Source organism: Cygnus atratus, chromosome Z (genome assembly GCF_013377495.2).
Source record: "Cygnus atratus isolate AKBS03 ecotype Queensland, Australia chromosome Z, CAtr_DNAZoo_HiC_assembly, whole genome shotgun sequence".
NCBI lineage: Eukaryota > Metazoa > Chordata > Aves > Anseriformes > Anatidae > Cygnus > Cygnus atratus.
The window spans coordinates 52,473,200-52,498,393 of record NC_066396.1 but is presented as its reverse complement, the minus strand read 5'-3'; the positions used below and the strand labels follow the sequence as shown (position 1 = coordinate 52,498,393).

General features: G+C 47.5%; 1 protein-coding gene across 8 annotated transcripts in view; it reads right to left on the bottom strand.

Annotated features, from left to right (window-relative positions):
• LOC118260091 (PH and SEC7 domain-containing protein 3) overlaps positions 1 to 25,194 on the bottom strand; it is a 109,491-nt gene that overhangs the window by 59,615 nt on the left and 24,682 nt on the right. For 6 of the 8 annotated variants that reach the window (XM_035570088.1, XM_035570085.1, XM_035570084.1 and 3 more), the window contains 6 exons: positions 22,848 to 23,913; positions 21,625 to 22,017; positions 8,543 to 8,749; positions 8,340 to 8,420; positions 5,510 to 5,622; positions 2,831 to 2,889 (listed from right to left, as the gene is read on the bottom strand). In XM_035570088.1, coding sequence (XP_035425981.1) covers positions 2,831 to 2,889; positions 5,510 to 5,622; positions 8,340 to 8,420; positions 8,543 to 8,749; positions 21,625 to 22,017; positions 22,848 to 23,913 — 1,919 coding nt within the window. Of the gene's footprint in view, positions 1 to 2,830; positions 2,890 to 5,509; positions 5,623 to 8,339; positions 8,421 to 8,542; positions 8,750 to 9,005; positions 9,726 to 18,550; positions 18,786 to 21,624; positions 22,018 to 22,847; positions 23,914 to 25,194 lie in introns of those variants that run through there. The other 2 variants (XM_035570091.2, XM_035570090.2) reach the window with 2 other exon arrangements.

Here is a 25,194-nt window from a genome sequence, read left to right as displayed (position 1 = left end):
GTAAACTCCTCTGTTGGGTCAGACTAGCCACGGTGCGCAGGCTTACCACACTGCGAACCTCCACCTGCAGCACAGTGTCCCCACAAGCCGCACAGCACTTGCTTCCTCTGACTAATGAGGGCGTTACAAGGTACCTGCCTTGTTTCTGCATGCAAAATGGACTGCTTACTATCCTCCTGGGGAAGCAGCCTTTTAGCTTTAAGCCCTCCTCCCTGCCTTGCCAGTAAAACATAAACTATTCGCAACCTACAGTGGAAGAGCTTTGCATACAGACAGAAGGGAAGTCCCAAGAAAGGGAGAGTCAATAATATAGGTTATTCAATGTTACAGCTACATGATGGCTTGGGCTGCACTTCTCCTGCTCCCCTTCTGTAACAAAAGATCAGGGAAAGACAGAAAACCACCAAACCCTAACCATCAGCCTCTTCTAGCCACAAAGGAAGATCCCACAGCCCTTGGCCACACAGACCAGCAAAAAGCAGACAGACAGGAACACTCCCCCACAAGAAAGGAGGTGGAGGGGCAGACGGTACACCACTTCCTACACCAGGAAGGCTCCTAACAACACAGTCAGGCTGCCGCCCTGGCTCCTCTGGTTGCTAAGCTTGTGGAACAGCAGTTGCAAGTGCAGTTTGAGGGCATTCTGGAGCTGTTCTCATAGACTTGCAAATGCTTTCCTTCTTCCCCGTGATAGACTTCAGCCTGCTTCTGTTTGTTTCCTCCACACAGCAGTTTGCAGTTTCCACGTGTTGACCAAACCCAACAGCAGCTTGGCTCATTTCACTTACTGAGATAATTAGCATTGCAGAGGAATGGCTGTTTTGCTCCAGGACCAAAGCTAACATCACCACACAGGTTGCAGAAGATGTGCCTTGCAGTCTAGAGATACCTTGAACAGAGTTACCTCTCTAGCATGGCATCACAGTCCAAGAAATAACCTGACTGCAGAGAAGTAAGCATGCATCTTCAAGACACAGCTAGCAAAAATGATTTAGTTACAAAGAAAACGAAATGCGGCAGGGCAGGGGCAAATAAAGGGATAAGTAAGAGTTTGTCTACAAGAGTTAAGGGAAAGCATGGACTGAAGGCACAGCAGTTGCCCTACAGCCCTACATGCACGTGAGCTTACCGTGAAATAAAAGCATCCACACTTATCATTAGCTTGTCAGCAACAGAGTTCAGTGTAGACAAGCCCTATGACTCATTTGTTTCCTGCTCTAGCAGAATCATGCTAAAGGATGGGTTGGAGCATTGTATCTTTGTTAGGAAACAGGCAATTAGTACATTTGTGCAAGGGGCTGCATTCCAAGTCAGAAATGCCCAACTTACCACCTATGTGGAAAAAGGCAAAGCAGTAAGAAGAAAACCAAAATTACAGGAAATCCCAGAGAGCAGTGACACACGTGCAGGAGCCTGGCAAACATTACAGCTCCACACAGGTAGCAACACATGAGTAATGGCTGCCAGCAGGATAATCCTCCAAAGTTACACAGTGCACCAGTCATTCTAACTTCAGCTGCAAATCAACAGCAGTAACGAAGGGCCAGAGCCATATCCCTTACTCCAGTACCTAAAATCATTTGGTCTCCCTCCCCAGACAGCGAGGTTAGGCAGGCTGGAGAGCAGGTGTGCTCACGGCTCTGCAGAGAACAGGATACCTGCACAAGCGCCTGCCCGCCACACACAGCCTCACGTGTGCTCAAGGGAAGAGGAGCAGGCTGAGAGCACACCAGGGCACACTCCCCTACCTCCGCTCACCCTCCTGTACAACTGACACACTCCTCAGTCGGGGAAGGCCCAGCCCACAGAGAAAAAAAAAAGTCTTTACAACTCCCTTCCCCCTCCTGCTCCTACAATTTTCAGACAAAGATCTTCAATTAATGTGAGGTGGGCGTCAAAACCCCTGGGGAAGCAGGCAGAAGCCTTGGCTTCATTACCTGCAACCACTGCAGAGCTGTGCACCCGCAGGGGCTGAGCAACCCCTGGAGACAGAGCCATGGTGCTGCAGCTGGGGCTCTTGGGGCTGTGCCTGCCCCCAGGGGTAAGCCTCCATCCCTTGCTGCCTGGCCCACCGTCCCTGCTGTGCATGGACACAGAAAGCCTCAGGAATACCGTGCATGGCAGCCTATTGCACCGCAGGTGCTCAAATACATGTCCTAGGGCTGCTGGCACCCTGCTGCACCAATGTGACTAAGAGGACTCGAACTGGAAAATTATTTCCCCCAGGCAGCCACAGGAGAGAGGCGTGTACTAGGGGAATGCCGGGCTCCTGCTCAGGACACCCACTCCCCTCCTCTGCTCTCTGTCCTCTGGGCACACCCATCATTACCTGGCTGAGCAGAACTCTGGTCCCACCAGATCTTCTCCCTGCAGCGGGATACCTGCAAGTACCACCTTTCCCTTGCGACTTTCCCAGTTTCTCCTCACCTCTCTTCTTTCCTCTGCCTTCCTGAACGTTTCTATGTAATGGAAAGGAGAAGCCAATCCCAGCTACAGTTCCCTGGCCAGGGTCACCTGCTATCACTAGGGAAAGGATGAGAAGCCCACCAGAAAGAAAGGGGCCTGAGGACAAGGAGCATCTTCGCACATAATGGCAAAACCACGCGCAATGCCAGGCCTAAACATGCCTGCTCCTGGGCACACTGGACAGCCCTGCCCAGGACAACAGCAATTCCTGGAGTGTGACCTCCTCACGGTCTCCTGCCTGCAAAGGAAATGCTCATGGTGCTCCAGGATCAGGCCATCAGCAGGGGCACTCTGTCATCAGAAGACCACCCCCTCCAAGCACAGTGTTGGCAAGAACAATCTACACGAAGCTGTAAAAACTCACGTGTCCATGCAGGTCAGTGTTCAGCAGCATCATGGCACATGTGAGACAGTGAACTCCATCTGCAGAAAGACATAAAACAAGTCACATGCAAACCCAAGTCTGTACCTTTAAGAGCAGCTGAAATGAAGCCTTGTAGCCTAACCGAGTCTGTTCTCTTAATGAGAATCTGTTTATCAAGAAATACACATAATTAAGTAAATGAACAGTGAGGTCATTCCACAGCTGCCAAGACAGAACAGCCTTTCTTTCATCTTTTAATGACTGTCAAAACTATCTTGCAGCACGCACGGATGATGCAAACTAGACAGGAAACCATGCTGCCACCCTTTGCCTGCTAATACCAGTACAGCTTGAATCAGCTCCCACTTTTTTTTTTTATTTGTTTTAGGACAGAAAGGGAAGAATAAAATACACACATTCTCGCATACAGTGCACATACAACACGATAGTATGCTGGTTTTGTCCCGCTCTGGCCCCCTCCTCATTCAGGGCTCAATTAGACTAAATTTTGAAGAATTCTCCTCAGCTCTTTAGACAGCCTATGCTTCATGTTGGCTAGTGAACAATCCATCAATGCCTAAACAGTCCTGTAGTAGAGGCCCTCAACATGGAGCCAGAAGAAAAGGGCTGCATTGCTTACTCCATCCCTAAAGTCACTGTGGTAGACCTGGGAAGGTCAGTGCAGACCAGTATTTGCAAAAATGGCTATCACTTTAATACTGTTTATTTTCCAGGCACCCCTTTTAAAACCCTAAGTGTAGCAGCTGAGCACAATCCAAACACAGGTGATGATGCCCATGGTGCTATTTATCACCTTGGACAATTCAGTTTCTAAATGCCTTCATCCAGTTTTCAAACTTAAAAAGTGCACTAAGAAAAATATTTTCTCCATTCTCCTGTTTGTAAACACCTGATGATGTCTTCCCTTCTCTCACAGAGGTGTCATAAAGATACAGAATCATTTATAAGACATGGACACGCTGCAGTGAGATGCAAGTAAAAACCTTTGTAGCCAGGTACAGGATTACAACCATGCACTGATCCCCATGTGCTGTAAAAGAGGAGAAATGGGGGATGGGGATACATGTATCTTAAAAGTCAGCATGACTATAACAGGCTTAAATCTGTGAAAAATAAAGTCATTACAAAAAGACATGCTCCAAGGTAAATACCATGTTTTCTTACAATGTTTGTACGTGGCCTGGCACCCAAGCAATGTGGCAGAACTCTAGCAGAGCATGGAATAAAAGAAGCACTATTATAATCAGTGACAGCGTCAAGTCTGAAGCAGCTTGAATCTGGGACAGCGGTGCTCTAGTTCAGGTCTATACATTTCTCTAGAGCAACCTGCCCTCTCGATCCCAAATACAATCGGAGAACTAAAAAGGGAAATGGGAAAGACAGAAAAGCAAATGCAACCCTAGATTTCCACCAAAAGGAACAAACACCACATTTCTGCAGCGCACCACTTGACTACTGACAGTGGGAATCCAGCATCAAAATTATGCAAAATCCTAAGCAAAGTCTACAGGACTCACTTTTAATTCAAATGCTTACTCATGCTCTTAAGTGGAAATGTCCCTACTGCAACCTGGAGTTCAAGTAAGGCAGCCAGATCAACATGGAAATCATTGTTTTAATCTAAAAATGACACACACCTATTCTACTTGACTGCCTGTGGTGTCTTAAAACAAGAAAGACATCAGGAAGGGGACAGAGATGGTGTGGGAGCAGACAACATCTTATTGCTACCTATTCCCTTCCCTGACAGGTCAGCCAGTAAAGCTGAACAGACACAGAGAAGGCAAACGCCACCGCACTCTAACAGGTTAATTACAAAGCAAGGGGCAAGAAGTGTGGCGGTTCCTCCAAATGCAGCAGCTCCTCCTTACTTACACTACAGACCAAAGGCACGTCTTAGCCCGTGCGTATTTTCTTTCTTCTCCTCCTCCCTTTCTCAGCTTTCCCAGCGTGTGATCAGCCGGCACTAGAATCACAGGGTCACATTCCTCTGCTGGCACGGATGACTGGATGCAGCAGCTATGCCAGCGGACAGTTCGTCCTCTTCTTGAATGCCAACTTTCTTGGGTTTGATCTGTGCGCTTGTTTGTTTCCCCCATCAGTTTCCAAAATGATGGAAAACATTGGCAAGGAGGCAGTACTCTCTGACTGATGTTAGTCAGTCAAGATGAAACCATGCCAGGGTCTGGATACAGCACCCAAAATTCACCCCCACAACTGGCAAGAACTGGCATGTGTGTTGCCAGTGCGTGCGGAGAGGCAAGCACTGAACTGAGTATGAGAAGTGAACAGTGTCTTTTCCACATGAGATAGCGACCATTCCCATCCCTACACATGCAGCTAGAGTACAGGTACCCACACACACTGGAAATCAGCGAGACCAAAAACCACAACTGAGGACATTTAAATCTGGAGATGCTAAAACCAAGGATTTACACTAAGGAGGCCTAAAGACCTTGCCTGTGTGGGGATAAACACAATTTTTCACTGTCTTAACACAAGTGTGTCGACAATGCAAAGGGTTTCCATGCTTGTGACAGGCAATCTCTGAAGTGTGGCACAGCAATTACAGCACGCCACCTAACGTGCCACCATACATACAAGGTGAGGATGAAGGAATAGGGAGACCAAAGACCTTATTATCAGAAGCAAAGTTACCTTGAGAAGAAATGGTGTTTGGGTTACACTGATAATATCTGCTGGAAAAGTGGACTAAAACTCTCTCTCGTTCCTGAGTTTCTCCAATAAGTGAAAAGGCTTTAAAGAAACTCCTAAAAGAAGTGCAGAAAAAGGAGAAATTAAAATCATAAATCCCTTTTTCCTCTCACACGGTGTGTGTGGAGGGAGCATATACAGCTGTACAGCACAGCACAAATCTTAACAGGAAATACATAAGCACACACCAGACATTTGGTTCCAAGAAGCCTGTCTAGGAAAATGAACCATTATCCCATGGGCAGTTAACCCAAATATTACAGTAAATTAACCAGACAGAGTTAAATTACCACTGGTTTCAACCACAGAATATATGAGCTAATAAGCAGTTTTTCTGTTTGAAATAGCTATTCTTAATTTTCAGTATTTTTCATTTCCTCAGGGAAGGAGCTGGAACAGGTGTTGTCTATGCACAGCATACATTCAAGGTGTTCTCTTCCAACTGTGCACATGCAAGCATACTCGCTGGACGCAGCAAGTGGGCCTGTGCAAAGAGCAGGGACATGCCTTCAACTGCCTCTTAACCACCCCACTATCCTTCCTGCTAGAAAAACTAGCCTTGCAGCCAACTCTCACGAAGAGCTTCTCTACTTCCTGAAATCCCCACATCCTGGAGCCAAGAGATGACCTCAGCGGTATCAGCCTACACTCATTTGTCAAGATGCTTCTAAGAAAAGCTTGAAAACACAGACCTTCTGGGTCCCAAAGCAAGAAGGCATAGAAAATGAGTGCCTAATAGACAAATTTTAAATATCCCATGAGACTGAAACAAACACCAGATCTGAGAGGCGTGGAATATGCTGCTGGAACATTCAAGTCTATCTAGCCTGGAAGAATAACTATTAAATCTTCTTTGATGTAAGGTCAGAGACAGACTGTACTTGCAGGGATCTCACACCCATACAGAGTGTGATCTGCCTGGTAATAACTTCATTTCACATGTACCGTATTGCAAATAACCTAACTCACAAGTAGATTAAACCGAGTCTTTGCAGGGTTTCTCTTCCCATCCTATTTCATGCCCTAGTGGGAAATTCTGACAGCCAGCCCTCCCTCCTCTTCCAGCTCAGGCTCCCTCCAGCAGCAGCCCCTGCTCCTGCTGGTCACCACTGACCTGCAGCCTCTCCTTGTCGTCAGCACACTGACCCACCTGCAACTGCCCCTGGAGAGGGAGCCAGACAAACAGTATTTAGTAAATAAACAAGAGAGATGCACGAGTGAAGCATGCCCACGCACAGAGCCAGGGCCTGGGAGCAGAGAGGGGCAACGAATGCCTATCCTCGTGCCCTGACTCTCCACGGACTGCAATACACCCTGCACAACAGCCTCACGCTGTCTGGGGGTAACGCAGGTCTGGGCTGCTGCCACAGGTTGTGGTATGCCGAGGCATCACCGTAGTTTAACAACTACAGCTCGCCAGCAAGCCAGCAGCAGTGGTGCAGATACCTCTCAGCGCTGCAGATGGGGAGCAACGCACCCCGTCCCCACTGAGGTTCAAGACGATGCCTTGTCCTCAGCCTGTGCTGCCAGCAGCCTCCGCAGTTTGGCTGGCAAGCGGGTGCTCACGAAGTCTCTGCAAGTCCCTTGTGTGTCTAAGCCCCATACCAACCAGAGCATATTTTAGAGAAGGTCACGACTATTAATATTAACAGGAGATCTACAGGGAGAAGAGGCCTCCTAGAAATGTGAGGCGAAGTAATTAGGTGTTGGATTTCACAATTTAAAAGATGGGTATATTTAGAATCGTGCTTCAGGGCTCCTAACACCCGGAACAAGGAGACAGCATCCCCCACCCTGCGCTGGGCTGGTGCTCTGGCACTGGAGCATCCAGCATCCCAGCACTCCTTTAACCCTTCAGCAGGTGTCTCCCTGTTGCCTTTGGTGTGCAGTGCTCATTGTCCTTCCTTGTGGACAGGGGCAGGGCTCTGCCACGGTTTTTCTGCAGCTGACCCCCTGGAAATGCATTTGCAAAGGGACTGACAAGAGCCCACAGCCTTCCTGGTTTCATATCATCAGGAAAAATAATAACCCTTTACAGTAACCTGAGCCAGACGATTTAAACTCGCATTAAATCCCCCTCCCTTTCTGTCAGCATTTAATGGTCCAGCAACTCTGCCAACAGGCCACTGCTACACAAATTTAGTATTTTGCCTCCTAAAAAAATACTGAAAACAAACATCATTAAGACCTAATTCCATTGTAAAAAGAAAGAAAAATTGAAGGGATGGGTTTTCAAACACCCACGCTGGCAGCTACCAAACTCTCAAAGGCGTTTTCCATGTGGAAGTTTTTGCTGTTCTGCACATTTTTAGGTGCCTCAGAGGGACGCAGCGAGGGGAGCTGCCAAGCCACGTGAAATCCTGGCCCCTGCCTTGCACAGTGCAGCCAGGCAGAGAAAGCTTCAAAAGGCATCAGCCAAAAAGATGGTGAGTACTGTGCGGCTCAACCGTGAGCAACACCTTCATTCTTCAGCTGCACCTGGCAGACTGCAAGCCCCCCATTTACTGACTTGTCGTTTTTCTCCCCTCTCCCCTGTGTCAAGGATCACATCTAAGCAAGTCCACCCGAAGATCTCTCCCTCCAGGAAATGCCACCACTCCAACAGAGCTAAGTACAGCAGCACGCCAAGCTAAACAGAAGAGAAATGCTCCATCCCAGAACACGCCACTTCCCTCTCTTCACGATCTTAAGCTCCCACTACTTCAATCAGGCCAACACAGCAAACAGCCCTGCTACTAAAACAAGAGCATCGGGTTTCCAAAGAGGCATGTACCTGAGCGAGTAGTCCAGCGTCATGCCTGTGAAATCAAAAAACTTAAGGTATTCTTCGGCCACAAGCTTGCTGAATTCGTTGCTTTAAAGAAAGAAAAAAAAAAAAAAGAAGAAAGAAAGAAAGAAAAGTTAGTCATTCCAGATTGAACTCTCCTGAACCAGTAGTATGAACAACACAGCACAAGTCCCCACATCAGCACGTACTTTTTGCCCAAATGCTTTGCCACGTCGGAGCGCTTGAATCTGTCCAGATGGTAGAGGCGTTTAGCCAGGCGCCTGGCTGCGTCCAAATTGCTGCTGCTGCCATTGCTGAGATCATAGCCAAGGGCTCCAGTGGCATCTTTCTCCTTTAGTTCATTGCTCCCCATGGCAGCACTGGAGTCTAGCACCACATTCTGCAGTCCAGCATTGCTACGAGATGTAAGGAACGTGGAAAGAAGAAATAAGAATGACAACATCACAGCTTCGAGAAGGACTTAATTCCTCTTAGGATAGAGGGCAATTAATGGTACAGAGGCAATATTACGTGATATAGCAAATTCCACTTAATTGAAGGAGCTGTGTATAACAGGTACATTTATTTAACAGTCATCAGAGAATAAGAGAATTAAACAGAGACCCAAATATGGGTTTTCCAGCCCAGAAACACACTGTGCTCTGCACTCACCTTTTGAATAAGCTGTGTCCAAAACCTGTGCTCATTGCACAGACAGCTGTTTGCTACAGTCAACCTACAACCGCACCTGACAATAACAACTTCTCATTTAATTTTTGTTCTAGTATTTTTTAACCCAAACATTTGCCAGCAGCATGTACCCAATGTGTTTGACAATAGCTTGAAAGGGTCCCCTGTAGATGCAAGCCGTAAGTCACTTTACGCAGGGAAACGCAGCCAGCAAGCCAGGGCAATCGGTAGATCCACGCTGGCTCAGCAGAAGTCCCTTCCTCATTCTTCCCCAGTTGTCCTGGAAACAATGCTACTCCCCAAATCTAAAATAACCTCCGCAGAATTCAGTAGCATCCATGCTGCCCACACGCAGCGGGCATCCCACTGGGTGGCACCACCAGGAAAAGCAGGACTCGGGGCAAGGAACCTGATTTGGGAGAACCGGAGAGAGGCACAAACCACTGCGCTAGCCTGAAGAACCACTTGCCTTCCTCCTGCTCCCTCGTGCCAGCTATGATTTCCCTCACCGGCTGCTCAAAGTCAGGATGTTCAGCATCGCAGTCCCAGGGCACTTTATATAAATCATGCATTTATAGATTCCTCCCACTTCTACTACAGTAGGAAAGTTCTGGCTAAACTCCGTATTTGCTTTCCTTCTCCCTTCAAAGAAGCAAAAGCCTTCCGCATAAGAAAGTGCACCCCTGCGTACACCTCCCTCCACATGGACAAATCTTTTTTAAAAAAAAAAAGAAGTTTGGAAAAAAGCTTGTCTGACACTTGCATGAAAACCCTTACACAATCTCAGTTCTGCGTGTGACAGCATTTCTATTAAAAAAAAAGTACTATGCAGAAATTCTTTCCACTAAGTCTTAGTTTACACAGGGATAATGAGTGATCAGCAGAGGTCACATGCAGGGCAGATATGAGTGGAATGAGTTAAAGATGACTTTAAACACAACACTTCAGCATACCAGAGCTTCATATGCCACCATAATCTTCAGGCTTGACAAGCCACTATCAGAAAAACTGATCACTCCAACAATTATCTACCGATTTACTGAGATGTCTGTTAGATGTTTATCAACCTTTTCAAGCTGAGACTTTCATGTAATGTGAGCTAAAACCAAAGATCTTTGTTATTCTGCACACCTTCTTTAACACGTATCATCACCTGCGCCCTACCTTCTCACATTTAGGAGGAGGTGTGCTGTGATCCTACAGGTAGAAAACTTACAGAAAACACCTAATGAAAGTATCAAACATCTGCACTTTGGGTATAACTTTTAATTTTTTTAAAAAGTATTTGGGGAAAACATCTGCCTGTTCTTACAAGTAATGGGGATTTTAGTTTGCATGTAAATGTAAATATTAAGATGCTATAATAAAAAGGCTTCATTCTCATCTATCGTGGGATTACTGAATATAAAGCATTAAGAACACTGCCCACCAGCCACCCTAGAAAGCAAACAAAAGAAGCTCCTCCTCATAACCATTGTTGTGGGAAACACCTCCTCAGCACTTTTCAAAAGCACTAGCCAAAGTCTTAGATTCTCTTAGAAATCATAAAAATCACTGAATTTGGTCTGCTCTGAACTTGTGAATAAAGCAGATTCCCAACTCTTCTGACACACGCCCAAAGCAACAGCTCATCCATTCACATCAGCCATGACCGGCTTCAAACACCCAGCCCTGGTATTTAACAAGAGCAAAGGATAACCAGGTGAGCTAACACATCTACCCTGCCTTCCACACGCAAATGCTGCTCCAAAAGCCATGCCAACTTGTGGAGCCTTGCTCATAAATCACAGCCCCGTTTCACCACTGCTCTTTATTAAAGGCGATATTTATAGCCCTGAACGATGGCCAACGCTGACAAGGAACATCTGCATTCTGCTAGAACCAGCACACTGCAAGAGTCAACGTTACCACAAACCACCACGAGTTTATAGAGAGAGGAAGTGCCAGCATTTGCCTCTTAGTGAAATAAACAGTGCAGGAGCCCTAGGCTTCTGTTTTGCCTCTCAGGGCTGCCGTTCGGATGTGGAGAAGGAACACACAGCAAGAAGAGAGTGCTAAAACTAGCCAACAGAGCTGCGTAAGAAACCTTAACTTCCAGCTTCCCTGATTGTAGGCTTCATCCTCATGGGGAGTCCCCGTACACATTATTAGGTCATAGGCTTCCTTCAGTTATTCTGGCAATGAATTAACTTGTTACTCAATTAATGAGTGCACAAAGGTGGCCAAATCAATAATACAGGTTGTTTGTAACATAAGCCTCGTGTTCAGGGACAATGCCAGGCTGCTAAACTAAAGCAAGACTCCAATTCTCAAACTTTTTATGTGGTAAGAAGACAGTGCCCGTGTCGCTGAACGCTTATTAAATATAGACACCTTCTGATTACAGCATGACTACTGCAAGCTGCCTTTTTAATGTCCCCTCCTGGACAGGGGTCTGCAGGTCTTATAGGGGAAGGGCTGACATCTCTTCTTACCTCCAACCTCTGTGGGCGTACCGTTTTCTATCTGTTCCCACCGCCAAACACAGGCATTAATACCTGCTTATTTCTGCAAAGTGCCTGTAATGGACTCAAACCAAAGGCTGGGAGTGACCAAGGCTGCAGACCCGCCTGTCTTCTGCAGTCTGCAATTTCTGCGAATAATCAGTCCACAGCAGCACTGCTAGCTACACGGAGCCAAAAGAGGGCTTTATGATGGAGAGCATGACTGGACGCAGATTTCTCATGCAGCTTTACTCTTTACCACATAAAAATGAGAAACCTTCACTGACAAAAGTAGGCTGAAAATGTAATAAATTATATCTGCCTAATCCTGGATTCAAGGCCAAAAGCGACTGTAACAATAGCACTGGTAATTGCCTGCACTGCAACGCTACTGTTTTTCACCCAGAGACTCTCATATTAATCTCTGCTATCAGAAAACAGAGAAAAGAGAAGCACAAAAAAAAAAAACAACAAAAAAAACAAACACACAGGTCTCTTCAGTCTCACCATGCATGAGCTCCTCAGGTTCTCCGCTGAACGTGCACATGCTCTGGGCCACCACATCCAGCAGAAACTACAGCAATTTAATAAACAGCTGCTACAGTAAATTCAATACCTTCCAACAGCAGCAACCACCCCTCCACGCTCATGGATAAAACACATGCAGACTGTAACACCTGTAAAGCTGCTTTCCCATAACACACCTTAACAGCCAGGAAGGGCCTGAAACATTTAATACTGCTTTCTTTATTTATTCCATTATCGACCAGGTCTACAGGAACCTAACTCCCAATGCCAAGGTATCTCAAATGTATCGTGCTCAGCACTTAGTACACTTTGCTCTATTTAAAAGTCTTCCAGATTAAGGTGATTTTTTGGTTGGTGGGTGTTTTTGTTTCCCCCCCCCCCTCGATGTATGCAAAACTCAAACCATTCACAGCGATGCTGGAGATGGTCGGTGAATGGCTGCAACTTTCAGACAACAGCAGAGCAAGACCACTAACCTAGTGACAAGGATACAGCATGTTGTATCTCACAGAGGTTCGACCTCCCAGTCTATTAAACTGCAAAAGGGAAACTTTAGCATGAGTACCTGCAGTTTCAGGTGCATTAGACCTCAGCACGCTCTTCATTTTGAGCTAATCTGTCAGGAAAGAACTCTTTAAGTCAGACTAAGTCAGGCATTTGCCAGCGAAGTCCATCAGAGCAAAACACAGCAGTTATTAAAAATAAGGAAGGGTGGAGAAGAGTTCTGGCTCACTGAAACCAGGGCCAGAACAAATGTTGCCTTCAGCAGGAGCACGGCATCTGCTAGGGAACCAAACCAGGTCTGATAACACTGCAACACAGCACTGTCCCTGCTGTTTCAAATGCCTTCACTCCAAGCCTTTTCCTTCTTTTGGTTCCAAAACAGCCCCCCACCAGCGGCTCTCATGTCGCAGCGCGGCGGGGACGTCAGAAACACAGGAGCAGTGGGATGCCACTGACACCAGCCCGGATTGCAGGGGGAGCTGGCTTTGCCCTGTGAAACATCCCACCCTGAGGCGAGGAACCCCTGCCCTGCAAACTGCCAGGGCAAGGCTCAGGCTCAGCCAGAAATATGCTTCCACGTTTCAGAGCCGATCGGAAACAATCTGTGGCACCAGCCGAGTTGCGTTTCAAAGGAGCTGACAAGCAGTGCCTGGACAGGCGGGTTTCTGAAAGGAGTACCCCAGCCCCAGAAGGAAAGAAATCCCGGCAGCACAAGGACACGATGAGTCAGTTCCTGCTACAAGTGACCGATCACGCAGACCGGCTGAGAGCTGCTTCGCTGCAGCTTTGCTACACTCTGAACCAGGTTCTTCAGGGCCAGCAGCAAGCACAAAATTATGTCAAGCAACAATTCACCGTGCCAGTTACCTCCAGTTCCAGGGCTTTTCCAAAATTCAACCACAGGAGGGGAGGGGGGGGTGTAATAAATATATAAATAAATAAAGCCTTTTCCTGGCAGATGACTCGCTATGCAATTCTATTCCGAATGGTTTAAACAGCTTTGAAGTCCTACGTACGGATTCTCTTCAAAGACACGTTTGAAGTAGATCACTCTTTGAGGACTGACACAGCTGCACTGTGCTGCAGCCGAGTTCAGTGGGTGTCTCACCAGCACAGCATCCGTGAGTTCACATGAAGGGAGGACGGCTTCCACAACCCAGAGCACCCGCTGAGGATCCGTTAAAGAGCACCTAAGCTGTCTCACACTACGAGGAGAGGAGCAAAGAACAAATAAACAAGCAAACAAACCCTGTAACCTGTTATTGGTTATCAATAAACGCGTATGCAAAGCCATTTCCAGGAACCGAAACGAACGCTGCTGCTTAAAAATAACCTCTTGCTCCCTGTAATCATCTGCCTTTTTCTTTGATTGAAAAAATTCCTGCCGATCATAAATAGGGAGCTAACAGCTAATATGCTCAGGAAATGCCATTTCTGGTAGGCTTACACTGCAGCAAGTCCAAACTCTATCTTTACAGGACCGCAGCACTAGGACACAAAGTCCCACCACACACGGGGACAGGATTACAATCCTTCCGAGAGACAGCATGTCCTTTATTACACAGACTTGCTGGCTCGTTGCCACCTGAAATACAAATGTTTTGCTAAAAATACTTTAGGTTTGATTCTCTTTCAACCTCAGGCTCCTTACATTGCTGTGGCAGGGGCTGCAGATGGTACAGAGGCTGCCACCACGTTAATGCCCCTCTGCATGGAAAGCGAAAACCTGTCCCACTCCGCAGAGGGCGGCGTGCGCTCTAACAGCTCCCTCCACCAGAAGCATTTCTGTCAGCTGCATTCACACCTAGGCTGGGTTAAACCCCCTCCTGACAGGCACATCAGGACAGCCCCACGCTCATCCAGGGGATCCAGCCCACCTGACAGCACACACGAGGAACACCAGACCCGATGCACTAAATACTGGCTGCCTCCACCCGAAAAAGCTCAGCACCAGCATGACATCTCTCCGTGCTGCTCCTGCAGGTTCCCCCGGCACAGGAGGACGCCAGGGAAGCCAGCGAGGTTCTCCCCGCTGCTCTGCCCGGTTGCCTCCAGCAGCCTCCCTCCACCAGACCCGCTTCACGGAGCTGCACGTGAGCCCCGTGTGTTCGGGCTGACTGCTTGGAGGTGGGTGCCAGGAGCATGTTTGTTAACAGGGCAGCTGGCCTGGCCGGTCCCCTGGCCGGGAGGAAAATAGACTTGTAAAAATTCGGGCGCTGTGCCTTCCCCTGCAAGCTGCCGACGGAGCACTTAGGTGCGGGCAGCATCACTCCACAGCAGCTTTGCGTTGCGACCGTGCAGTGAAACGGGCTGCCCTTCTTCAAAAAGAACAGCTAATGATAATAATTAAAAAAAAAACAACAACAGACTTCAGCAATTAAAGTGTGTGTGGGGGGGAATAACAAAAAAAAAAACCATCCCACAGCTCACCCAGCTGTGCTAACGAGGTGCCCGCACGCTACGTGCCCCGCTCTTCACCGGCGCTGCTGCATCGCCTCCGAAGCCCTGCATGCCTCCTCGCCGCCTCCCTCTCTCCCGGCAGAAACCCAGAGGAAGAGAGGCGACCCGCGGTAATTCGGAGGGGGCCTGACCGGCAGCCAGACGTGGCTAATGGATGAGACAACAGGCTGCGCCTCGGCACCGGCTCGGGGCTGGCAGAGGTTTCGGTGAATGGAGGCTTCCTGACCTACATGGCTTCGGCTTTAATGGAGACATGCCAACGCACGCCAGCTGAGAGGCTGAGCCGCCGACAGCTTTATACTGAGCGCTTTGTGCCGTGAACTTATCGGCTGCCACGCGTTTTTCTTTTCTGCCTCCGTCGGCTCTTGGATTTTTGTTTTGTTTGTTTTATTTCTGGAGGAGGCTGGGAACTGAAGAGGTGATGAGTCAGCAGCCCTTTTTTTCCCTAAAACAACAGTTTATTTAGCAGCTAGTAGCAGTTTTACAAACTTTTACTAAACTTGTACCGCAAGCACCATGTTAGCCAGAGCAAAGGCAAACTCATACTGTGCTTTCAGAGCCTGGACACCGATGCCACCCTCCTGCGGGGAATATGACGCCGATCAGAATGGCTCAACATTTTTGAAGTTACTGAGCTGTGACACAAATCCTCATCTGCCAAAATGCTGCCACCAGATTTGGAAGAGCTACAGAAATGCAGATTACGCCTGGACTTTGTCTTTACCTGGATCTAACATGCCATATCCACGCTTCTGCATTTACCAACGGCAGATGCAGTAGCCCACATGCAGGCAAATGCACTCCAGCACGTGCTTGCTTGCTCTCTGGCTGCAGACACATTTGATGCATTCAATCTTCTGTGACAACAACCAGCAATACTCCTCAGAATACATTTCGTTATTCTGGACATTTTTTTTGCATTTTGAAGGAAAAAAAATGGGGTGAGATACAGTTTCTGCCCCTTTGAAGAGGCACCTGAGAACACAACAGCCTCAACCCACCGTCAGACAGGTTCAAGGGTGATTTCTGCTCCCCTCTCTCACTCTAAGCCCTTCCAGAGTACAGTCCCATTCACCACACTGTTGCATCACTCCTTCTTTACAAAAACGATGAGCTTATTTCCTAATTGCTGAAACTGCAGCTGCTGTTGCTGTCATTGTAGTGATTTGAGAAGTAGATCCCATTTTTCTAAATGGGTATTTTCAGGGGAGAGTTGGCAGAAAAAGACAACTACAGAGAGCTCCTCTTCTGTCACACGCTGCCAGCAGCAGGAGCAGCATGAAGCGTGACTGACCCATCCATCACAGCAAGGCCAGCTCGCCAAAACATGCAGAACCAGGCAGCCAAAAAAGACACCAGCTTGAGAGGAAGTTGCAACTGCTCCCAACTACACTGCTTAAAGGCACACTCAGATGAGGAGATGGAAGAAACCAAACCCAGCAATGGGCTGTGGTGAACATTCAAGCGTCCAGCATTCATCTGAACACCGTTCACCACGTGCTTCTCCATACTTCCAAAGCAGAGGATGATGGATGGCAACACCTCCTGAGAGCCCCAGCTCCCCGGGGTCCCTGAGTTCATTCTGAAGCGAGGCGTTTACGAAGGACAAAAAGCAGCCACTTAGGAACATGCAGACCTTGGGCAGATTTCATGCTAAGTGAAAAAAAAAAATATCAGCCAAGTCACAAGGGGAGTCTTCAAACAGGAAAAGTGTCCTACCAGGCTGCTGCTAGAGAGACTAATAAAGTTAATGAATAAAGGTTACACATTAAATACGCAAGTAATGAGTCTCACATTTATATTGAAAATCAAATGTAAGCTAACACGGAAAAAAACAAACAACACACACACACACACAAAAAAAAACAAAACACACCAAAAAGTGAACTGACAGCCAGCAGTCTAACTGGCATACAGAATACTGATAAAACGGGAGGAAAATTAGGAGAATCAACCAGGAGAGTAGAATCAAAACTGATTTTTATCTATCGACAAAGTTTACTGTCTCCAAAAAGGAATACGCAGGGTACAAGTAAAGAAAGTACTGGAAATGACCTACATGCAGACGAAGGAAAACAGCTGGAAACTACTACAAGAATTTGAGAGGCCCAAACACTCAGAGTTATCTGACAATCGCTGGGAAGTACTGCCTACATTCATGTGCATTTATTCTGAGAACTACCAGATTGCTTTAAGGAGTTTGTTCCCCACCACCACCCCTTGAACCACAGAAGAACACGTATGTGACTAAATTCGAGTTTGCACTGCTAGGAAAAAAAAAAAAAAAAAAAAAGAAAAAAACACATAAGAGGACTTGCAAAATTTGCTGAGCAACAGCAGTTCTTTGAAGATGATGGCAGGTGGCAAATAGTTAGCATTTTTGAGGATTAGGAGTTGCAATACAGATTTTTTTTCTTTTCTCTCTGCATTTGCAAAAATCTTGGGCTATGTCCTACCAACAGAGACCACACCTTCCAAGACAACTCAGGAAGACAAATGACAGAAGTTGGATTTTTTTCTCCTTTCTTGTTCTGATACGATCAGAACATAGAAGGGAAGAGGGAATGCAAAGTCTGCTACAAAGAATGCAGGAAAGTGACTAAAACAAATTCTCTGTTTAAAGTTAGAAAGTAGAAAGAAAGATTATCATCACAGAGAGAACTCCATGCTTTTAGACACACAGATGTTCTGTTGCTCACTGTGTATATAGCAAAGATACCTGAGGAGAAAGTGAGTTTTATCTTACTGCTTTGGAAATACCTTCTTCCCACTGTGATTTAGCGTGAATGATTACACCTACTTCGGACCGTGCAAATTCGAGCTCAGTAGCACCTTGCAAATACTCTTCTTTCCTGCCTCTCTGAGTAAGACTAAAACCCAGATGCTGAGCCTGAGCCCCTCTCCTTCTCAACATGACACACCAAACTGAGACAGGAGGAGTGCCGTATCCTGCCATACAGGTGCCTGCAGGGACTTGCACGCCTCTGTGTGGATAGTTTGGAGGTAACAGGACTAAATGCAGCCCAAACACAATATTGTTATCGCCACTGCAAAGCTTCATTATTGACACCTTCTGGCTCGGCATGCCCTATGAGGACCCCCATGGTGCTCTAATACACGGAGAGGCTATCAGTCAGGTCCAAAAACTCAGGCACACTCCCCCTCCTCCCAGTTCTCCCACCCCCATCTGGGGAAACTTAAGCCCACCTCAGCAGCAAAAATTTGTTTTTCGCCAGAGGTGAGTAATACATAACTACAAAGGAAGTTAAACCCAAAATAATGACAAGAGCTGAAGTTGTTCCTGAAAGAACACAAACACCACACACAACTACCTCAAGCTTCCCCTTTTCCCTTCCTCTGAGCCAGACGCAAAAGGCAAATAAGCTCTGCTGGGAAAGGACTGCTTTTCCAAAGCAAGCCAACCTGTCCTTCTGCGAGGACCTGCACGAAAAACCTGCAGGCCTGCTGGCATCCCACCAGCCCCAAGGAAGCACCACAGGTCCCTGTCAGAGGAGGCATGGTCAGCATCACACAGCTTGCGTTGGGACTTACTGCATTTAACCATGGCTGGCAGCTGATAGGACAGCAGGGACGAAGTATCCGGACACGAAGAAGCCCATAGGAACTTGCAGCCCGCGAGCCTTTAATCATTTTTTTCCCTTTTTTTTTTTTTCTAGTTCTGAAGGCATGTGACTGGCCTTCACATACCAGAGCTGACCCCTCCCAGAGCCAGCGATTTCCTAAGAGCTGAAAAGGATGTTACCCTCCCGCTTACTCATTAGAAGACTTGGTTATGCGTGTGCTGTGCTTTAAAACCTCACGCCATCTAGGGTCCGTGTGCCATTAATGCTCAGGATCCTTCCACAGAGACCCAAAAGGCCTGTGGTGCTGACTATCTGCTCCCAAGACAACCTCACCATGCCTGCTTCTCCTTCTGCGATAGACACACTGCATGCAATTTCCAGGTGTAAGCCATTAACTCTCTTGCTTTCACATCCACCCTCTCCTCCTGTGCAGAACCAAGAAGAGCTGTCAGTATTTCACAGTCTGTTCCCCCATAAATTAGCGCTGGTCCCGGGATGTGTACTCCCCCCTACGCACTTTCCCACGCGCTTTTTACATCACTGAAATACCAGCACACAGGGAGCTGCACGGTGTTTGGTTTCAGTTTTTGTTTGCTTTCAGCTGGAAGCTGACTTCAGGAAGAAAAAAAAAAAAAGGTGGGGAGCAGGCTTATCAGCGTGCCTGACTGCAGTTTTGCACCGTCCCCCTTGCAAGCACCCTCCCTCGCCAATCCCTCTGCTTCCCCTGCAGGGCTGGCTGCTGCCGCTGCTCCTGTGCCCGAGGAGCCCTCCGGTGGCTCGGGGCTGCGCTGCAGGACAGGAGCTTCAAGGAAAGCATACGATGCTCAGGCAGCAAGAGGCAGGCTCTCCGCTGAGGTTGTAACATCCCCGACACCGGTACGGTTTTGCAATGCAGTGGGAAAGGCTGTCCCGTAGCAGGAGTGAAGGATACCTCACAAGTGTCACGCGTGTGGACACGCGGGTGAGAAAAGCAGTTCAGGGTTGCTTCAGGCAACACGATCATGTACTGTTATTCCTCTTAGGAATAGTACCTGCAGTTCAGGCAGGTATTTCTGGTTCAAACGAAGAAGCATCACGGTGACAGTCCGCCTCAATCCCCCCATAAATAAATCCCATGCGACCCCCAGCACACACGCTGCACTCCTCAACAGCACACAACAATGCCATGGCTCTCCTCCGGCTCCCAACAGTACAGCATACGTGATCTGCCAGCCATCTGTGCCCTGGTGTAATGCGATATAATACTAGAATATCGCCGTGGGGGTGTGGTTAATTGAGTTATTGTCTGGAGGATTATCCATTTGGGCACATCTGTGGCTGGCAGTTCTGCTGCAGCTACGCTCTTTATCCGTACCTGCCGTAAGAGAGCGAGCTCTCAGGGTTTGCTCTTACGGGCACCTTGCAGATTACAACAGTAGGGCTTTGTCACAAAACCACTGTTTTGAACATTTCTTTCTTCTTTTTATAATAAGGGAAGGGACTGGAAAGAATTTTTAAAGGCCTCTCTTGGTATTTCACTATGGTTGCAAATTTAAACTCAATCGAACTTCATTCTGCATGAAATTCATACTAAATAGGCAACCAACATGATCACAAGCATTACCTAAGCTCACCTTGTCTTCATTGTAACTTCTGCCTCAATAAGCCAATGTGGACCTTACTTGATGGTACTTTTCACTATGCGGGACACTTGAGGCTACAACTATGGGGTATCAGATCAGGGTTTGTATGTGCTGCTTGTCTTCCACTACTCCAGTCTTACGGCAATCTCAGGTTTTAGCAGAAGCAAGAGCTGCCAAGCATCAGGACTGACCTCAGTTTCTGGCTCTGAACTCCTCGTAGCAGATTAGCAGTCACTTTTTATTAATTGGCACCAAGCAGCTCAAAGTTGCACAAGATTTAAACACCCTTTTTCCTGTGAAATTAATGAAAAACACAAACTACTAAGTTCTGCCTGATCTTTTAAGGGCAAACTGTACCTTAATCCATGAAGCTGGCCAAACTCTCTGCTCAAAGGACTTCTTTCACGCTTGCACAAAAGGACTAAAACACATAAAAGACCTCCTGCCACTCATGCTCTGGAAAACTTCGACTAGACTAGTCCCATCTAAGGGAACAGTCTAAGGGCTCTGAGATAACAGCCTGCCCCTGCAGGTTGGCAACCCGAGGCATCTTTGTCATTTGTGAGGTCTCTCACCCCTCATTACTGCTGAGTAATAAAAAAAACATTACTGCTTTTGGCAGTATCTCCCCCACTTTGTGTGTTGCTGCCTTTCAATATCCCCATCTCCCTTTGATCGACACATTATGAGGGAAGTTTGCTCATATAGCGAGTTTATATAAAGACACAGTATCTTCTGACCACTTAGCCCAGTGTTTATTTCTCCCATAACTCTTCTCTTACTAGTTTTCTCTGCCTCTCCCTTTACCTAAACAGAGGTCTTCAATATTTTCACAACACTCCTTCCTCTTTCAGTCAGTTGTTACTGCACTAGTAAAACAAATCAGTTAACTAGCGCAACTGCTAGGACGCAGTGGGAGCAAAACCTTGTCCCAGCTGAAGAAACCAGCAAAATTCCTGCTGGTCTCACGAGAGAAAAAGCCATGCCGAAAGACACATCTATAACAACCAGATCATAAGCCGCATTTGGACAACTTGTCCATGTGCACAGGATTTTATTTTTCCTAAAATTTCTGTAAGCGAATTCAGGTGTAACTGGAGATGAAGAGTGTTTATTTATAGCAGGTAGCTAACTCCTCCAGGGACAAGTCCCACAGATGCTACAATACAGGCCAGCCTTTTATTGATACAACTATCACAGAGACACCTACAAAAAAACATGTAAATTTGTACTTTCTAATAAACAGCAGGTTTGGATGGCTCTTTTCTCTTCCGCACCTGACTCTGTTACACTGAAAATCATTTGGTGTAGAAAACGCGCAGCGTGCAGAGTCATAACTACACTCTGAGATAGTCTGCTTAAGTACACAGGCATCAGAATAATTAAGCACACACACACAAAGATCATACACTACTTTTACCTTTCCAAACGAGGAACTTCTGTGACATCTCCTCTGAAGAGCGTCTCGCTTACATCCCTTAAACCATTGGCGATCCCTTCACAGCAGCTCTTTGCTTCCCCGTCAGGGGGAAGCTGAAAGACATCCGTCTGTCCCGAGGCTGAAGTCCGTTCTAAAAACTGACTGCCCTCCTTCATGCGTTGCTGGATCATCGGAGTGAGTGGCATCTCGAAGCTGAAGTAGCTATCGGGCTCCGAGTATAGCGTCTCCAGTGACTCCGCGCTATAGTATAAAGAGGCATTGTCTAGGATGTTTTCAAACTGCGAGCTGTACAGATCAGTGGAGACGTCAGAGTGCCTCTGTCCAAGGACATCTTCATATCCTCCCATGGCTGCTTCCCCCTCCTCCATGATCCTAGAAATTAAGCACAAACAGCTCTTTTCAGTTTGGCAGCTAGGTTTGGACCTTAGAGCAGACCTCCTTGTTTTCCGCCTTTCTGGACAGAAAGGTCTGTGCTTCGTGCAGAAGACCACACCATGGATGATCCACCAGCACCTTACACCACCTCCGCTCACAACGGGCACCATCTCCCTCTCCACTCTGTTACAGTCCTGGGGACATGAAAGAAAACAATCTTATGGGCAAAAGCACTGGGGGGGAAGGCATGATATTGCCTAACAGTTAACATCAGCTGCTAATGCATTCATGAAATCATAAACTCTCTGCTTGCACCATCCCTGATGGCCAGGCCAGAGCCACAAGCCCAGCCAGAGGCTCTGGGAGGCTGGAGGAGGCCTCTAAAATGAGAGGAAAGCAAGAGCCCGGCCCAGAAGCCCCATGGGCCTGGCCCTCATGTGGCACCAGGCGGGCAGAGCACTGTGTATGGTTACTGGCTATTTTTTTGAGCTTTCCTTCCAGCTGAGGGAAGCCAGCAGCTTTTCACATCATCCTAGCTACACCTGCCAGAGTTGCTTCATCACACAATCATTACTGGGCAGACTGGAAGAGACACTTTCACACTTCCAAACCTGAGTTTGATTTCCAACTCCAGCAGCACAGTGTGGACAGGACTCAGCCCACTGGCCACCACTGCACACTAACCATTACCATTTCCACCATGCTGCAGACAAACATCAGTTGCCACTGATGGCAAACCAGCAGCTCCTAAAGGGGTAGGCAAAAGTCCCGTGCTCGCAGTAAGAGACACTCATCCGGCGCCCCACAACCCCCAGAAGCCATCTCACCTGCCCTGGCCTCTCACTAGCACAGTGGTCTCCTCCTCTCCACGGTTCTTTTTGTCCTTCACAAAAACTTCATCCTCCCCACTTTCATCAAGCAACGCCAGAGGAGCAGCTCCACAGGCAGCTCCCAGCCTGGGGTCTTCCCAGACCTCGCTCCAAGCACTGTCCGGCGAGGTAACCAAGCCCGGGGAGACCATTGGTGGCACAGGGTGGCTGGATGTTTTGGGGAATGCCTTCCTCTCCACGGATGCGGTCTCCAGCAGCGAATGCTTCTTTCTGCTCTGCTCCTCTGCTTTTTGCAGCCATAAAATCTCCACCCCTTGAAATTCTACGTGTTTGCTCACAGCTGCCTCTTTAGAGAGCCTCCTCTCAGGACCGATTTGCATTTTGCCTTGACTGTACACTGAAAACTCCTCGAAATGCGCCCACCCCTCCACTCTGCTGGCTGCTTCCAGGTTTGTCACAGATGGTCTATGACAGCTTGTCTCCTCTGCTGCATGGACCTCCTCAGTTTTATTACTGGTGGCTTGCAAGGACTCGGACTGCTTTTCTCCAGTCCATATTGCAGCCAGATCTTTCCCTACGATCAAATGCATTTTTTCCTCAGCTGTTCGCTCAGATGGAAGAGGCATGTCTGAGGTTTTTTCTTGGCCTGCTGGAACTGGTTCTCTGGCTGCCTGCACATTTTGGCTGCCAGGAACGTTCTTTTTTTCCATGTGCGTCTCTGAATCAAGAGAAGTATTTGCTCTCTCTTGCACCTTTGTTACTTCTAGCCGTCGAGAGATTTTCATAATCTCTGGCACGTTACCCACAGGTTGTAAGCCTTCTTCTGCAGCATGCAGCTGCGCTGCCTTAGCGTGAGCTCTAGACTCGTCCACAGAAGCCGCAGGCTGAGGAGGCCTGCCGGGTACCTGGTGACCGTCCCGTCCTTCTGGGCTGCACGTCACAGGCTCTGCCTGGCCCTCTGATGATGTCCTCAGTGCGTCTCCACTTGGCTCTATAGTGCCGTACTCTGGAAATTCATTGATGATGGTGTGGGGGAGCAATGTATTACTTCCATGGCCACTACCTGCCAAATAAAAAAATAAAAAAAAAAGAGTGTGGATTTATCTACTGTGTGCATAAGCAAAAAGCCTAACCACCCCATCCCAGCCTTCTCAGAACAGAGCAATTGTGTTTGTCCCTGCAGGGAAAATACCGTTCTGTTTAACTCATTTCTGCATGCTCTCACACTGCAGTTATCCACAACTGGTCCTCCTGCATATGAGTTTTTTGGGCAGCCCTATGTTGGAAGCTTGCACTGCCGAGGAAGGAATGCCAAAAATGTCTGCTACACTTCAGAAAGGGTCCCAGTGGCCCATGAATAGTCTGAGGCCACACGCCAAACACAAAGGCTGAAGGAAGAAGATATTCAGAAATTTAACATCTATCCACAGCATGCACCATATTTAGTGGTTTCACTTAAAAAACACTTCTAGGTCATTTTCACTTATAAAGATGAAACACCAGGAAGGTAATCAGCCACACCCTATATATTCCACAACACCAATTAGTTAAATTATACAGCAATTAATGGGCAATTAAACTTTCTGCCAGTACTACCCTCCTCCTTTAACAACTCAGGTAAGTGAAGGTCACGTTGCAGTAATACACGCATCCCGAGTAGCTCACATTTTCTGCTAAAAAAAGTAAATTCAGTGCTTCACAAAAAGCTCGCTACCCCTCCCTCCTCGTGCTGTTTTTCAAACCGATGTAAACAGAGAGGGAGAGAAAACTGATGGTGGCATTTTCAAAGGAGCCGAGCACCCAGTGGTTCCCATTGTTCTCGGGTAACACAGAATCAGCTGTTCTCAGAGGGACCCATGGATGGCACACTGACGCATATCTGGCCACCTGATATTACAGTCCAAGCTGGAGCTGAGCTTTTGGAAAAAAAGCAGAAGCAGCTGCGTTCACTGCACACTTCTAGAAAGACCTAGCCTGGAGTTTAAATTACTTTAAACCAAACAATGAGGGGGCAAGACCCAAACACCTAGTCCGAAAAATGTCAAGAGGGACAGCTCTGAAACCACACACCCACTTGCATCTGGACACTTTGCCCTGCTTGGGGTGCATCACTGGGTGCTGCTCTGCAAACCCATGCCCGTCTCCTCTCTGAGCTGGCCACGAGCCATTGCCGAGGGGGAAGTCATATCGCTGTGGTTAATGATTTTCAAGGCAAAAGGGAGGCTAATTTAACGTGAGTTCAGCACCACACTAACATGGCTATATATCTGCCAGCGGTTTATGAAGACAAGGAGAAGCAGGTCACACCTGGCAGCTAACTAGCCAGTAGTTCTATCCACAGGGT